This window comes from Eptatretus burgeri, chromosome 4 (genome assembly GCF_056783735.1).
Source record: "Eptatretus burgeri isolate ZD-2024b chromosome 4, Ebu_testis_v1, whole genome shotgun sequence".
NCBI classification, from domain to species: domain Eukaryota; kingdom Metazoa; phylum Chordata; class Myxini; order Myxiniformes; family Myxinidae; genus Eptatretus; species Eptatretus burgeri.
Genome location: NC_140964.1, coordinates 91,706,287 through 91,720,501, shown reverse-complemented (window position 1 = coordinate 91,720,501; position 14,215 = coordinate 91,706,287). Strand labels below are relative to the sequence as shown.

The 14,215-nt window shown below is 42.0% G+C and overlaps 2 protein-coding genes across 5 annotated transcripts in view; one reads left to right on the top strand and one right to left on the bottom strand.

The window, feature by feature from the left end:
* Positions 1-12,660, top strand: part of PES1 (pescadillo ribosomal biogenesis factor 1) — a 32,274-nt gene extending 19,614 nt beyond the window's left edge. Inside the window, exons 9-15 of the mRNA XM_085879322.1 lie at positions 1,026-1,118; positions 2,029-2,162; positions 2,472-2,597; positions 2,688-2,884; positions 3,666-3,826; positions 3,935-4,099; positions 12,522-12,660. Of these exons, the coding sequence (XP_085735448.1) occupies positions 1,026-1,118; positions 2,029-2,162; positions 2,472-2,597; positions 2,688-2,884; positions 3,666-3,826; positions 3,935-4,099; positions 12,522-12,596 (951 nt within the window). The 3' untranslated portion in view covers positions 12,597-12,660. The remainder of the gene's footprint in view (positions 1-1,025; positions 1,119-2,028; positions 2,163-2,471; positions 2,598-2,687; positions 2,885-3,665; positions 3,827-3,934; positions 4,100-12,521) is intronic.
* The window catches only part of ASL (argininosuccinate lyase), a 208,324-nt gene continuing 200,298 nt past the window's right edge, over positions 6,190-14,215 (bottom strand). For 2 of the 4 annotated variants that reach the window (XM_085879323.1, XM_085879326.1), the window contains 5 exons: positions 13,887-13,970; positions 13,579-13,659; positions 13,146-13,252; positions 12,733-12,893; positions 6,190-8,492 (listed from right to left, as the gene is read on the bottom strand). In XM_085879323.1, the coding sequence (XP_085735449.1) occupies positions 8,443-8,492; positions 12,733-12,893; positions 13,146-13,252; positions 13,579-13,659; positions 13,887-13,970 (483 nt within the window). In that variant the 3' untranslated portion in view covers positions 6,190-8,442. The remainder of the gene's footprint in view (positions 8,493-12,732; positions 12,894-13,145; positions 13,253-13,578; positions 13,660-13,886; positions 13,971-14,215) is intronic. The other 2 variants (XM_085879325.1, XM_085879324.1) reach the window with 2 other exon arrangements.

The window sequence follows — 14,215 nt, the reverse complement described above, 5'->3', positions numbered from 1 at the left end:
ACAAGAACATGCTAAGATTTTTTTTTTTAAGGTGTGGATGCAGATCTGGCCTATCGGTGGGATACAAAATGTAAACTTGACGATTTGGAAACCAAGGCCGTGAAGATTATTGGAATCTCCCGTGATGAAGCTGAGTCTATCACTGCGCAATCGCAGACAGATCGATGGTCTTTCTCTTCTACCACCTCCTTTCTGCTCTTTCCATGCTTTCTCCACCCCCCCCCCCGCCTCCTTCTCTCCCCAAGGATTGTGCAGGGCTCACATGCTTCACCATTGACCTCCTGCTGGCACAACTTCCGAAATCCAAGATCACTGCTCGCCTCCACTCATTTGTTCCTCTTTTTCTTTTTTTTTTTCTCACCTGTGGAATCAACTTCCACATACTCTTTAATGTAATTCCTCCCTCCAGATCTTCAAGACAGCTGTTTACCACTGTTTCGGATCGTCCCCAATCCAAAACCACGATCTTTTCTACCTTCACTAACCATACCCAAATCGTCCCTCCTTCCAATTTTCCAGTTTTATCTTCTTGGAGTTTCCTTCTGTGTCCAACTTGTCCACCCCATGCATGTGTGTTTTGCTTCCTGATCTAGTCAGTGCACTGGCTCCTCCACAAACCTCGACCATGTGTACAAAAAAATACAAAATGTTCAGCCTTGCAGAGGTATGTGGTGTACCAAGTACCGTTCTAGTGAGTTACATTGTTTTATTTTTTGTGGGAAAAGAAATGGTCATCTGCTCCGTCGCTCAGATTAGCCAAGTTTTATTGTAATCAGTAATGAATTGCTTTAAAGAATAAAAACTTTCTGGTACAGGCTTTGAGTGAGCTAAAAGGTGTGTATGAGAGGCAGTTGCTCCAAAAGTGGTCATTGGTGTGGTTGGAGCTCGAGAATAAAAATGCTTGCTATTCTTTATTTTAATGAGTGGTGTGTCTAATGTCTTTACTTTACTCGACATTTGAGGTCTTGCCCAATCTGTTTTGACCTTCACCCTTGCCTCCGTTTTCTCGTCCCACTGTGACCCAGCGGCTGGCAGGCCTCTCTGGGGACGTGGCGCATGTGGTGGCGGCAGATGCCGGCAATGAGGAGGCAGAGTTGGACGAGTTTCCAGTGGATGGGGTGAGGATGGTTTTGGGTGAGGATGGTTTTGGGTTTATCGTGTTGACAAAAGTAAATGTAAAGACCTTGTAAAGAAACAAAATTGTATTATGATGCTCCATTGAACCTATGGACGAAGGCCTGAGTAGGCTGAGATTTTTCAAGGAATGACATAGGATAGAGAATGCCCATTTTATGAATGGCTTTTGAGGCCAGCTTTATGTGGTCGGCACAGTAAAAGAGATTGAATCTCTTCCAGAGACTGATCATGGAAGTGGGTGCATTGTGACCTGGACAGAGTACAAACTGATGGTCAGAGATCAGGCTGTTTGAAGAGAGGAAAGACACTGTTGGCAGCAATGAATTTATTCCACACGACTTTCCTCGTAATTGAAGCAACCGAACTGGTTAGAATTGAGAGAATCTGTTTTTTGTAACTTTCTTGCGAATTGTTGTTGTTAGCTGACTTCCTGGCAGATGGGAGGTGGCCAAAGGAGAAGCAAGAGAATTTGAAAACCATACATAAAACTATGTAAAGTAAATAAAATGGTTCATTCAAGTTAAACTACACACTTCTCAAAAATCATGGTCAATATATTTTGTTGTTATGTGAAGTATCATAATGGCCCCGAGGTTGTCTTGCTGTTGTTGGAACTGAGAATGCATTGTGTGCTGCCTTTCCTTTTCTGCTGTTAAAACGAATTCACATGTTCTTTGCTTGACAAGTCACCAAACAACATTAAAGATGTTCTGCAATGATATTGTAGATGTGAGTTGCCAAGTACAAGAAGGAGGTTTGGTAGCAAAGCTTTGTAAAACTCCAGTGTAATTGCTTGAGCCCAAGCCCACCCTGACCTGACCCCTTTTTTTTTAATTTTTATTTTTTCTTTCTTCAGTCTAACCAACGTATTTGATATGCAAAATTTTGCAGGATAACGAAGGCACGGAGGGGACGAAGAGAAAAGAGGAAGCACAAAGGCTGCAGAATTTGCAGAACCTGTTCGTTGGACTCAAGTTTTTCCTTAACCGAGAAGTTCCTCGAGAACCGCTTGCGTTCATTATCCGGTAACAGGGGAAAAAAAAAAAGTTTCCCCCAAATTTGCATGTTGCTAACTCAAAACCATTTCAAATTGTCTGGAAATTGTTTGAAATGAAAAACAAATATGAGATCAATGAACAAAACAAATGTGCTCATAATTTTATATGCATATAATTTAAAGACTGCCCTTGTTGACATGGTATCAGCAGAAGCCAAAAAAAAAAAATGGAGTTTTTGAATTTTATTTCATCAATGTGGAAGCAGAAACGATTCAATTGTCCAAGAGCTTCCATGTGTGAGATGTATGGCTGTGATATAAAGAGATGCTTTCGCAGGAGTTTTGGTGGGATGGTGTCGTGGGAACCCACAGTGTGCATCGGTGCCACGTTTGGCGTTTCGGATGAGACAGTTACTCACCAGGTTGTTGACCGGCCTATGGTTGAACGCACATTCATAAACAGGTGCCGTGTAGATCTCCTCTGATATTTGTACAATACTATATGACCCATCACTCTTCCAAAATTATCTCATTCATTTTCTGCTTTGCACAGGACTTATGTTCAGCCTCAATGGCTCTTTGACTGTGTGAATGCCTGCATGCTCCTGCCAACTGCGGATTACCTACCTGGTGCCCATCTCCCACCTCACGTATCTCCATTCATGAAGGAGGGGCAGGGCGAGTACGAACCACCCGAACAGCTGCGACTGCGTGCTTTGCAGCGTGGAGAACAGATTGATCAGTCCGATGGTATGTGAAACCAATTACACTGGTCTGCGTCATTTCAGAGGTCTAGGTTTTCTCAATGGTTATCATATGTTTTTTGCATGCTGAATTTAGAAATGTATCTCATTTTGCTCAATCAGGTCAAATTTTTATGCTCTCAATTTTAAGGGAAAAAAATAATCAATTTTTGTTTTTTAATTAGCTTTTTTTTTTTTAATTCAAAATCAGACACATTGACAAAATGTACAAACTATATATAAAACGACGCACAAGTACCGTTAATGTGAAATTCAACATTAAAAAGACGAAGGAAAACAGCGACTGAAGTTGGGTGTTGCCAGAAACGATTTATCTATTTTTCTGAAATTGAAATGAAAGTAATTGAGAAGGCACTTTCTTCCACATTAAGTGTACTTGAGTGTCATATGTATAGTTTGTACATTTTCTATCAATGTAAGTCTGATTTTGAATTTAAAAAATGCTAATTAAAAAAAAAAATTTTGATTATTTTGTTTTCTTAATTGAGACAGCATAAAAATTTGACCTGATTGAGCGAAACTACATACATTTCTGAATTCAGCATGCAAAAAACATATAAGAACCGGAGAAAATCTAGACCTCTGAAAAAAATATTTCAAATGTGGCCCAGTGTTATCGGTGTGGGTTGGTTCGTTAGAAGGATAAAGCAAAGTACGAAAAAAAATAAAGTCCATCAGGTTAGGTGTGGAGGAGGAGGAGTGTAATAAGGAAGATGAAGCTGCAAGATTGAAATTGATACCTTGTTCTGTTTTTTTTATTTTTAAAGTGGAGAAAACTATGGAGAAGGAAGAGGAAGAAACTGATGGGGAACAGGTAGATTCAGAAGATGATGGAAGAGGTTCAGATAGTGGCCATGAGGAGATGGAAGAAGAGGAGAAGGAAGAAGAGATTAAGCTGCAGGAGATTGAAAAGAAGATGCAGAAGAAGGTGAGGGGAAAACTGTTTGGGTTTTGTTTTTTCTTTTTAAACCATTCCACAATCCCACTTTTTTTGGAATCTGATTCGGTGTTCGAATTGTTTGTGTTCCATGTGCAGCGAAAGGTCCACGTGACAGCGGGGAAGGTCAAGGAGCAGAATGAGGAACTTGTGGCTGCAGAGGAGGCACTGGAGGAGAAGCGCCTTGCCGTCATGGCAATGCGCAAAAAGGATCGACACCTGTACAGTAAGATCATGTACGGGCGGCGGAAGAAGGAGCGAGAGGTGAGTTTCCTGAAAGCTTTAAACCACCCTGTGCTTTGAAATCTTCTAACATCCATCTTGCACCCACATAGAAAACTCATTTGAAGTATTGTGATTTATCGAGCCAAAACCTGATAATTGCTCTTTACTCGGCCGAGCAAAGCGGAAGCGAGATCGAGGCTGTTTATTCCTGATACATGAAACACCCTGCAGAAAAACCTTCTGGAACACTAGCCACATTTTCCACCCAATCATGTAACTTTATGAAAAATTATCCATTGGTAGGTGTTCCTATGTTGAAAGTTTTATGTCAATTGCTCAAGTGGTTGCGGAGAAAAATTTAAAAGCGAATAATGGTTAAAAAAAAAAAAAAGTGAGGGCCTTGGCCGATGTTCCACAACATGGTCAAGGATGGTTACGGCCTATTACTTGTGTGGACTATGTATAATGTTCATAACGGCTCGTCAGAAACCATGTTGGTATTGCATTCCCAGTTGAGGCTCATCGGACAAATCTGTTGATCACCTTGCAATCACCATTTTCCCACAAATGAGCAAGGAATATGGACTCCATTGAAATCGATGTCAGGTCTCATCTCTTCATTTGCCAGTTTTGCTTTTGTTCGTGTCATGCCACTTCCGACTCAGTAATGGGTCATTCCGTGCCAACTCACCTAAATTTCAAAAACCTCCCCAGGTCACCTCAGATTTTGCTGGTAAAATGTAGATCTATATGGCTCTACCCACGATGCAAAACATTAGCTTTCAATTCTTCAGTTTAAAAAATATCTATCTCGAGAGACGTTTGAAATTTGGCCCTAAAAATGCCAAATGTAAAAAACGCACTTTTTTCAACTTCAGGGGCTTATAATTTTATAATGGACTCCTCTAGAAAGTTAATATTGCCAATATTTACTAATTGGCATCCAAAATTTTCAATTAAGCATCCCAGAGGCTATCTGATGTCATATTTCTCATGCTATAGGAAGCTAAAATAAGGTGAAACTATAGTAGCCCTCCTGAAAATATGGAACTTAGAATTTTTTTTCCTCATAACACAGTGATTATAGGGTCATCATCTATCCATAGATACATTTTTGTTGGGATAATACAGTTAGGTGATTAATTATAAAAGTTGTACCATAAGCCCTTGCCTCTGAGGGCTCTAAAATGGACCAATTTTTTCCCCTGGTTTGACCATGTGGCTTGGGGTTTAGGATCTTAATTTTTTTCTAAAGATTGCCTCATATAAGATGTGTCTACTGACCGAATAATTTTATCTAACGCCCATGGCTTCATATTAAAATAAATTTTTATGTACATGCACGTTTTTTTTATAATTATTCACTTTTTTCAAATTCATGAGCTTATAAATCTGAAACTTAACACTCTAGCAAAGTGTAACTGCAGATATTTACAAACTGACATGAAATTTAAGGCTCTGTTATCAGAATGCATGATAAATGCATATGTTTCTATCTGAAGGAAGTTGAAAATTCCACTTTGATCAAAAATGGTGAATATGCAGGGGGCATTAACTGAGGTTATGTAAACTTAGATTAATCTTCTCATAAATTCATAATTATAAGTACCTTTTGTTATTCAAAAATAAATTATTGTAATGATAATCCAAACATATGCTTGGGTTTTAATTTTAAAAACATGTTTTGTTTTTGTTATTTTTTTCGACCTGTTTTCTAAGATGTAAAATTCTGTGCCTCTGAGTATGAATGTCATAAAAGATGAAAGGTCATTAAAGAGTTTTCTAAGGTATAAAAATTTCTAATATTCATTGTCTCTGTATATCTGTAAATAAACAAGTGAAATCCTTCAATACAGCACATGTGGTGAAGCAAATGAGTACACTGTTAAAATATGCAATTTATGCTTTTTCAGTTGAAAAACAATTAAAAAGCGTACTTAATATTTGAAATGTAAAAATGTTCTTACTATTGTGATAAGCACCTTTATATATAACAGAAGGAATGAAATCGTTCGATACAGCGTGGCAGGAGGCCGCAAAAGAATGAGAGCATAAGAAGAACTTAGCTTTCAGCATTCGGCGCGAAATGCAATGGTGGGCGGAAATGACGTCTTTTGTTCGTTCGTACATGAGAGGGGCGCGTTTCTTGGTTTTTTTTTTTTCCCCATCAAGCAATAAATAAAATGGTTTTCACAAATTTCCATTGAAATACTCAGGTATTTCCGTCAAGGTTACGCACTGCATCTACCGGACGGCTGTCTTGAGGCACGTGGGGGGGGGGGGGAGATTTCAAACTCGGTTCAATTGTATACAGCGCACGCGCTGTAAAAAGCTGCAACACAACTAATCGAATTTGTTCTAATTTTTAATTTGCAATCACTTACAAAAGTAATCATTAGCATGTATTTAAGAATACACATCCTTATCACTAATGTCTAATAAGAAGCATAATTTAACCTCATGCGCACCCCTGCAAGTTCACCTTGTTTTGTACCAAGTGGGCCAAATTGCCATATTTGGCTTCCTAAAACTAGGAGTATGTGCTTTGAGACATTCTGATGCCACAATCTGAAATTTTGTATACCAGTTTATAAAATTCTGCAGTAACTATTTCCTGGATAGTTACATTCAAGATTTATAAACTTCTGAATATGAAAAAGTGAATAATTGTAAAAAAAACGTGCATGTAAATAAAAATTTATTTTACTGTGAAGCCTTGGGCGTTAGATAAAATTATTCGGTCAGTAGACATCTTATATGAGGCAATCTTTAGAAAAAAAAAAATGAAGATCCGAAACACCGAGCCACATGGTCAAACCAGGGGACAAAATTGGTCCATTTTAGAGCCCTTGGAGGCAAGGGCTTATGGTAAAACTTTTATAATTCATCACCTAACTGTATTATCCCAGCAAAAATGTATCTATGGATAGATAATGACCCTATAATCACTGTGTTGTGAGGAAAAAAAATTCTACGTTCCATATTTTCAGGAGGGCTCCTATAGTTTCACCTTATTTTAGCTCGTTTTGGCCAAAAATCCATTTTTAGTTTCCTATAGAGTGAGAAATATGCATCCCAGAAGCTATCTGAGATCATAATTGAAAAATTTGGATGCCTATTAGTAAATATTTGCAATATTAGCTTTCTAGAGGAGTCCATTATAAAATTATAAGCCAATGAAGTTGGAAAAAAATGCGTTTTTCACATTTGGCATTTTTAGGGCCAAATTTCAAAGGTCTCCAGAGATAGATATTTTTTAAACTTTGAGGAATTGAAAGCTAATCTTTTGCATGGTGGGTAGAGCCATATAGATCTACATTTAAGAATTTTTCCAGCAAAATCTGAGGAGGTGACCTGGGGACCCTAAGGTGAGTTGGCACGGAATGACCCTAATGTTGACGAGAGGTAAGCATCATTATGGTTCCTGGAGGGAGGTATTAAGTGTTTCGTCTTGATTTCTGTGGCATCCCGCTTTTTTGGAGGGGGAGGAAACGTTTTTCATTGAGGGAGAATTTCAAGTGCGACTAGTTATCTCCAATCACAGGGCTCGAGTTTCTTTTGAGATTGGTGTCTCAGTCGACACATTAGCCTGGTGTTGGCGCAGTGGTTAGGGCAGCGGCTTGGGATGCAAAAGGTCCTGAGTTCAAGCCCCGTTGGGCCACTGAATTAATACACCAGGGGGTTGACTCAGCCTGTCATCCTTCCGAGGTCGGCGAAATGAGTACCAGTGTACTGGGCCGGTGTATACCCCGGTTGAAATAGGTGTACCATATCCCTGTGTCGTAAGAGGCGACCAGGGTTGTGTCAGGAAGGGCATCCGGCGTAAAACATGTGCCAAATCACTATGCGGATCATACGGATGATCCGCTGTGGCGACCCCTAACGGGAACAGCCGAAAGAAGAAGAAGAAGAAGAAGTCTCAGTCGACACATTTCAGCACAGTACTCTGCTCTTTCAAAAAGAAAATTTCCAACGCAGTGGTTGGCTGCAGCAGGTTGTCAGATTTTGTCTGGTCATTAAGGATCACTCCGTCGCTCTCTCCTCTTCTCCATAGTGATTGTATTCCATGGTGGCCATGGATGTAGGCTCAATATTGCACATGCTCTATTTAGACAAAATGGTCTTTTCTTGGAAAATGTATTATAATCAAATAATATACAACTTATTCCAAGTTACACAGTTTCGAACAGTCCAGCACTTTGGTTCTCAAAAGTTCATGTCAAGGGCAAAAATGGTGGTGTTCAAGATAAGTTTTCATTGTGAACAGCTGGTTGGTTCCATTTGGAACGTACAGCTTGAATTCCACCCAATAAGCTCCGATTGAAGCCTGGTGTTGGCTTGGGATCCGAGGGTCCTGAGTTCAATCCCTGTTGGCTGCTGAATTAGAATACACCAGGAGGTTGACTCAGCCTGCAAAATGAGCACCAGTGTACTGGTAAGGGGAACACTGCATCAGCGGCAAAGCCGCGTTCCAACCAATGATGCAACCAGCAGCCATAGGCTGCACTCAATTGAGAGCTCCGATGTACTCAAGTAATGTTTAACAATTTATTGGAGCAATAACAGTGATTCCAGTTTGAATATTTGCACAATCAAATTGACATCTGCTTTTCCTCCATCTCACCCCCCCTTCCCCTTCTTGAGCACATGCCACCAGTCAACCCTCCACCCACATCTCCTCCTCCTTACCACATTACCTCCCCCTTTTAGTGGGGTGGCTTAGCCCAAATATTCAAAAGAATTGTGCATTTTGTGATACAAGCACCAAATTTGGCACAAATGTACATTAATATGTTGCGAACATTTTCAGATATTGGGCCACTTGAAATTCTCTCTTTATGTCCGCCATATTGGATTTCAAAATGGCCACCACTTGAAATCTACATTTGCTATTATCTCTGGACGTAATGCAGCTATTGACTTGATTCTGGTATCTAAATGTGTTTTTGGGGGCATGGAATCCAATGGTACCATTTTCAACTTAATATTATCTATCACAGTCTGTTATATAATTGTAGACAACATAGATCACAACCCCAGTGCAACATCAAAGGACTCCTTCCATGGTACCACTATCTCCCTCATACAACATCCTTCTTACACTGGTGAAGGAGTGGATCAGAGTATCGTCATTGTTGGAGGATCTGGGGATGCACGGTCCAAGACAGTCACCTCCTTGCCGCACTACTCCACTGATGTACCCCCTGTCACTAGCAGCATCAAGAGGTCGCCTGTCCCAGCTGCTAAAGTGGCATCATTGACCAGAGGAGACTTCAAACAGCAGACTGATGAAGAATACCAATGGCTAAGCAATGCAAAGCGAGTCCTGGAAGACAACACTGGTACAGTGGACAATGACAACACATCTTGGGCTGCATTTCATGCCAACCAACAGCCACTCGAATCATCTGCCCCACGTCGCTGCTTCCACTCTTCCTGGAGAGTGCCCACACAGTGGCCATGATCCGGCACTCAATGGACGTCGTGAAGAATGCTGTGGAACACCTGAATCCTGGACAGCCACTGCTTTGGCCAAGCAGATACAGTGGAAGTGACCAGAGAGCTATGGTGAAGACCAGTTAGTGGTGATGTATGGTGGCACTGAGGACACCGGGGGACTGGCTGAAAGGGAGTGGTTGGGTGCAAGCCGAGATTGCGACAGCAGGGACAGCAGACTCATTCCTGCGAGCATCTCATGTCTTGCGCACAAGAAGAGCACATCAAGTGACTGCAGCAGCACTATACATCCTGCAACACCGTGCTTACAACCACTACTGTCTGGGAGAAACCAGGGATGCAGAGGACCTTCCGGAGTTTGAAGACTGGTGTTGCCAGAGAGGAGAAGACATCCCCCAGTTCCACGACTGGGCAACCGTGCTGGAACTAGAACTGTTGGTTCTAGTGTATGTGCGTTCCCTCAGGCAGGGATCGTTAATGATGTACCTCGACGCTCTGACAGAGCTGGTCCCCTGGTTCCATGCACTGGATCACACCCACTATGCGAGGTGGATACCAGTGCACCTGAAGGACATGGCTGAACTCACCATCAAACTCCCAGATGTAGCCAGGAAATTCAGGGAAAGCCACTTCACCGTTCAGAAAAAACAGAGGGTGTTCTCTTCAATCCCGATTGACCAGGCACATGAGCAGAATAATGCCTGCATCAAAGGAGACGGTGGAGCAGTTGGGCTCACTGACAACCCTAGTGCCCTACGTCACTGGATGGTTGCGGGACCAGAAGTTGCCAGGGTGATCGAAGAATTCCAGGATGGGAACCAACACTGGAGATGGCAAACAGCAGACACACGTCATCATGATCAGACGCCAAGTGTACAGGCCTCATTTGTGAAAGATGTTCGCTCTCTCGTCGGTGTCATAGAGGAGATGGGCAACCCATTCGAGGAGGAGAGTCAGGATGTAGTCAAACTGGACACAAAGGAGATCGCAGATCCTGCTGCTGTGGAGACCGTGATGAATGCCAAGAGCAGTTCGAGGCTTTCACCAGAGAGTGTCTGTTAGACAGAACAAAGGCAGTGGACACACCCATTCCTCGTAACAAGCTGAAGGTGTTCAGCACTTCCACTCCAAGAAGCCAGAGCATAGGTCAGCAACAGCTCTCCTCCATCAACAATGACCGTGAACTCTTCGCACGCCTGTACATTGGCTGCCAGACGAGGGATGGAAACCTTGAGGAGTTATTTTGTCATGAGAATCAGGCATGTCCTCCTGCATTGTCTGATGGTGGAAGCCTCTACACTGGTACCAAGAGTGATCTCCTCACATGCTTGGAAGAAGTCTCTGACGCAAAGACAGAGACTCCTGTCATGACCTGTATTGTGCTTGATGGAGCAGCCATCGTCCAGATGCTGAAGCCGGCTGCATCAAAGACCTTTGAAGAGAATGCACAACAGATCTTCATCCCATATATGTCCACGAAGCTGCAAACAGTGTCATGCCTGGATCTGGTCTGGGATACTTACCTTGCTGATTCACTGAAAGGTAGTACACGTGCAAAGCGGGGACAAGGTGTGTGGTGGCTGCCGCCGCAGCCATACCAGGAAACTGGCAGAACTTCCTACGACTGGACAGCAACAAGACCGAGCTGTTCAGGTTCCTCTCAGCAGCTCTCATGGAATGGTTTGACCAGGAGGACAAGCAACTCATCATTACTGATGGAGAGGTAGTGCTCAGCAAGCCACTACTGCCAGATCTGACATCACTCGCCCCATGTAACCATCAAGAAGCTGACAGTCGGATGTTGCTGCATGCATCTCACGCAGTCCAGCATGGACACCATGCAATACTCATCCGGACTGTAGACACCGATGTTGTGGTTCTGGCAGTGTCCCTGGCACAGGAGTTGCAACCAGAAGCCAAACTGTGGCTGGCATTCGGAACAGGCCAGAGTTTCCGATACCTTGCAGCACACGAAATAGCAGCTGGATTGGGACGAGAGAAGGCTCGTGCACTGCCAATGTTCCACGCTCTAACTGGATGCGACACTGTGTCTAGTTTTCATAGACATGGCAAGAAGACTGCGTGGGCAATCTGGACGGTACTGCCAGACCTCACTGAGGCGCTGCTGTTGCTGTCCTCTGCACCTCGTGACATACCAGACGATGCAATGCGCATCATCGAGAGGTTTGTGATCCTTTTGTATGATCGAACCAGCAAATGCACAGACATTGTCAAGGCCAGGAGGAAACTCTTCGCAAGGAAGAACAATGTGCAGCTCATCCCTCCAACGAAGGCAGCTCTGGAGGAACATGTGTGGGGGTCAGATACTGCTGCCAGCACCAGAGCTCCACTAACCAACTGGGGTTGGTCAAGGATTGGAGAAGGACAGTGCACACCTTACTGGACCAGGCTAACTGAGGCAGCTCACAGCTGCATTGAGCTGGTTTCTTGCAAGTGCAAAAAGGCTGCCCTTCAGTGCACAGCACATGACGATGAGTCAACAACATACATGTACTTGTGGCAATGCTGAACTTGTTAACATGACACTTTATGTACACGTATCTTCAGTACCGGTATATACCTAGCCTCAAATACTAGACCATGGAGCATGTCAGTATTATACCTAAGACATTCTTTTCAAAGTATTGTGTTGAATCCAATATTTGCCGAGATAATTTCCAAATAAAATTATATAACAGACTGTGATAGATAATATTAAGTTGAAAATGGTACCATTGGATTCCTTGCCCCCAAAAACATACATTTAGATACCAGAATCAAGTCAATAGCTGCATTACGTCCAGAGATATTTCAAGTGGCGGTCATAAAGAGAATGTCAAGTGGCCCAATATCTGAAAATGTCCGTAACATATTAATGTACATTTGTGCCAAATTTGGTGCTTGTATCACAAAATGCACAACAGGTTTGCTGTGCTGCTACACTATTTTAAATAATTGTCCTTTCAATAGTTAACTTTCCTCCTATCACCTTCCCTTCCCACAGGCGAACAAGCTTGCTGTGAAACGAAAGGCCTATGAGGATACTCTGAAAGCAGCCAAAAAAGTTAAAAAGAGATGATAGTACTTGTTGAAGCAATTGTTTACTGTTGTTGAAAGATTTAATAAATTTTCAGAGGATTAAAGCTTTTTTTTTTTTACCTGATGATTAAAGCAAACAGTTTTGCCATCATTCTGTCACTTTAATGAGCTATCACCTGGTGTCACATTTGCCTCTTTGGAAGTGAAATCCAACCACTGATGAAGCTTTGTGATCTGTTGAAGAACACTGCTCCTGCTGGTCCCTCCTGCTGTCTTATACTGTTCAACGCTATGTTCAAAGTTCCACACAGTGAGCACATCCTGATCAAACAGGGGACTGGAAGGGAGTGGTGGTTGGTTTTAATCATGTTATTAGATTACACAGTGGTTTACTGATGAAAAACAACTTTCATTATCATTGCTATATCTATAAAATATGGATCGACCTCCTTTCCTAATGATCACAATCACCTGTTGATTTGATCTAATCAAATCCAAAGAAATCTATATATGTATTTGCTATTTTAGAACCATGGATGTATTTATATTACTTTCAGATCAAAGTAAAACATAGACAAGACAAATGTACCTGACATGCTGCAGTGCTTCAGGGCTCATCTGGTTCAGGGGAATATGCTGAGATTCTGCCAGGATCACAGCTTTACCTGCAGTGTCATGTGCCTTTCGAAATGGCACCTGAAATGGGTAGGGAATGGTGAATGTTCAAAAATAAAGCAATATTTCTGGTGTTTCAGCAGCTGATCCCTAACCTCCCACAACAAGCAGCTTTTGAGGTATGCTTGAGCATGCAGTTCCTCATGTAAACTTCTATTACATCAGGGGCTGAGCCAACAAGGGCGGTGCTCATGAATGCATGCTCTCAACATCAAAACATCCACACCAGTTACAAATACATTGCACTGATAGTATGCGGGAAGTGCTTGGATGCTCACTGGTTAGAATTACGAGCTCAGTCGATTAGCATACAATCCAATAATCTATCAATATGTAAATAAACTTACCCCTTTCCTTACAAGATAATAAGCAAGATCTGTTGCCAGCATTTCTGGACTGAGTGCATTGCGCATTGCCTCTGGGTTCACCTGTACATGTACACAGTGCACAATTTGTAGAAGTATACAAAATAAAATGAGGCTCATGGAAGAAGAGACAGATGCAACAAACTTTATGACGACAGTTCCATGTAAAAAAAAAAGTAGTAAACAAACTGGAAAAGATTGTTCTAATCATGACCACAGGTGATAAAGTTTCGGAAAGCTTACACCACAGCCAGTGGGTGACAGTCCTGCACGAATAATTCAGGAATTACCTTCAACGTGGAAATGATTCCGGTTAGGATGTGCAGAACGTTATGAACGGTATCGTGACAGTCAAACACGGCCTCCTTGTCTGCCTGTTGGAGATGCAGTAGGAGAATAATTAAAAGTAAAGATCACACGCTTTGTACATTGCAAAATTTTCATTTTGGACAAAGTTGACTGCCATATAACCAGAGGCAGCAAACAGATCTGTGTTAAATAAACTCTTGAATCACAGCACTATCATGAACGAATAGCAGTGTCCCTTGGATCAAAAGGATGCGTACATGTTTGCACCATAATTGGCTAAATGTAGGATTTAAAGAAAAACAAATTGCCC